Source organism: Microtus pennsylvanicus, chromosome 11 (genome assembly GCF_037038515.1).
Source record: "Microtus pennsylvanicus isolate mMicPen1 chromosome 11, mMicPen1.hap1, whole genome shotgun sequence".
Lineage (NCBI taxonomy): Eukaryota > Metazoa > Chordata > Mammalia > Rodentia > Cricetidae > Microtus > Microtus pennsylvanicus.
In genome coordinates this window covers 47,457,646-47,459,707 of record NC_134589.1, presented here as the reverse complement: position 1 = coordinate 47,459,707, position 2,062 = coordinate 47,457,646, and the positions used below count along the sequence as shown (strand labels likewise).

The 2,062-nt window shown below is 36.8% G+C and overlaps 1 protein-coding gene across 1 annotated transcript; it reads right to left on the bottom strand.

Moving 5' to 3' along the window:
* Nucleotides 1-621: 621 nt before the first annotated feature.
* LOC142831938 (olfactory receptor 1468-like) lies at nucleotides 622-1,560 on the bottom strand. Its single transcript, XM_075942359.1, has one exon. It carries the CDS (start codon nucleotides 1,558-1,560, stop codon nucleotides 622-624), a length of 939 nt encoding a protein of 312 aa, XP_075798474.1.
* Nucleotides 1,561-2,062: the final 502 nt, after the last annotated feature.

The following is a 2,062-nucleotide window of genomic DNA, read 5'->3' as shown; positions in this document are numbered from 1 at the left end:
ATGTTTATGCCTGAGTTTTGATAAAGACTCCAGAAATATATAACATAAAAAGAAAACATCTTCAACAAATGGTGCTGGTAACTGGATGCCAGAATGAACACAAATGCAAATAGATCCATATTTATCACTTAGAAGAGAACTCAAAACCAAGTGGATCAAAGATCTCAACATTAAACTACATACTGCATCTGATAGAAAAGAAAATAGGGGCTAGTCTTGAACTCATTGGCACATGAAAATAATAATCAGAAAATGTTTATTGAGCATCAACACAGTATTATGATATATCATTACTCATATTTCAAAAGTATACTGTAGTCAGCACAGAAGTTTGTATAAAGTCACAAAAGCTTGGAATAAGAAGAATGTAAGGAATGGAGATCTGATAAAAGAGTGGCTCTTACCTATCACTTGTCTAGATTCATACATACAAGACAAAGGATGGCATCACTGAGTAACTAAGGTCCTTTTTCCTAACTGAACTACTTTGAAAAACTCCTTTTTGCAGTGTAAATATTAGACAGTATGTTATTAAATGTGTGTCACGATTCAGAGATATTTTGTAATATTAATAACAATATATTTACTACATAAATTTAAGTGAAAATTCCAGTGTTGCCATTATAAGAATATTTTCTTCTTGTAAAGGACTCTTAGCAGGGCCTCTTTCATGTCTCTGTTCCTCAGGCTGTAAATGAATGGGTTCAGCATGGGAGTCACCACTGTGTACATCATGGCCATGACTGTCTCTTTTGCAGTGGAGTTATTAGTTGATGGACATAGGTAGAGACCAATAATTGTCCCATAGAACAATGAGACCACAGACATGTGGGAGCCACAGGTAGAGAAGATCTTGTGGATAACTCGAGTAGATGAAATCTTTTGGATGGAGAAGACAATTTTCACATAGGACACAATGATTAGTAAGAATGGTATGACAATATTGAGCCCTCCCTCGAACAATATCATTAGTTCATTAATATAAACATCAGAGCAGGCCAACTTGAGCAGAGCAGATATGTCACAGAAAAACTGAGGGATCACATTGTCCTCACAGAATGACAATCTAGCCATGAGCAGGGTATGCAGCATGGCATGGAATGTGGTCAGCACCCAGGACAGCACCACCTGACACAGGCAGAGCCTTGGGCTCATGATGCTGGTGTAATGAAGCGGGAAGCAGATGGCTATATAGCGGTCATAGGCCATGACTACAAGAAGAAAACTCTCCAGGTCTCCAAAAAACATTAAAAAGTACATTTGTGTCAGACAACTTGCATAGGGGATGGATGGGTCCTTGCTCAGCATGTTCTGCAGCAATTTGGGCATTGTGACAGAGGAGAAACAGATGTCAGAGAAAGACAAGTTGCTGAGAAAGAAGTACATGGGCATGTGGAGATGGGATTCCAGTAAAATGAGGATGAGGATGATGATGTTTCCCAGGACAGTAGTGAGGTACATGGCCAGGAATAGGGCATAGAACAGATTTTGGTATTCTGGGGAAATGGGGAGGCCCAGGAGGAGGAACTGGGTGATGGAAGTTTTATTGCTCATTATCATTTTTCAACTCCAGAAACCTAATGAGAAAAATATCAGGATTAATGAAAATTCAAAATATAAATGAATGTTTATCTAGAATGCATAATCTACAACAAAGCATCTGACAGTTATCATAATTATAATCTCAAAATCCAAATATCTATAATCATTAAATTTATTAATAATTTTTCTCAACTTCTCTTTAACACATTTCTATTTTCATCATTTTCTATTCAGTTCTGTGTATTTCTACTGAGATACAAAATGGACTACTGTTTCTTTCTCCTGCTGTCTGCACATCCTGGGAAACTGTTGTTTGTTCAATTGTATGTTGTTCTATGCCATGCATGTTGGTGTTCTTAGAGAATTTTGATGAAGTTTATCATCATATTTCTACATAAGTTTCAAGAAAAAACACAAACTCTAATTCCTTAGATTACCATTTCAAACCCAGATATACAGGTTTCTGTAACAAACAGATTTCTGCTCCACTGTTCACCAATTACCTTCCCTTCATTAAATG

What these genes read in the sequence shown, in the direction of transcription:
- LOC142831938 (XM_075942359.1), bottom strand. Translation starts at nt 1,560, where the DNA reads ATGATAATGAGCAATAAAACTTCCATCACCCAGTTCCTCCTCCTGGGC.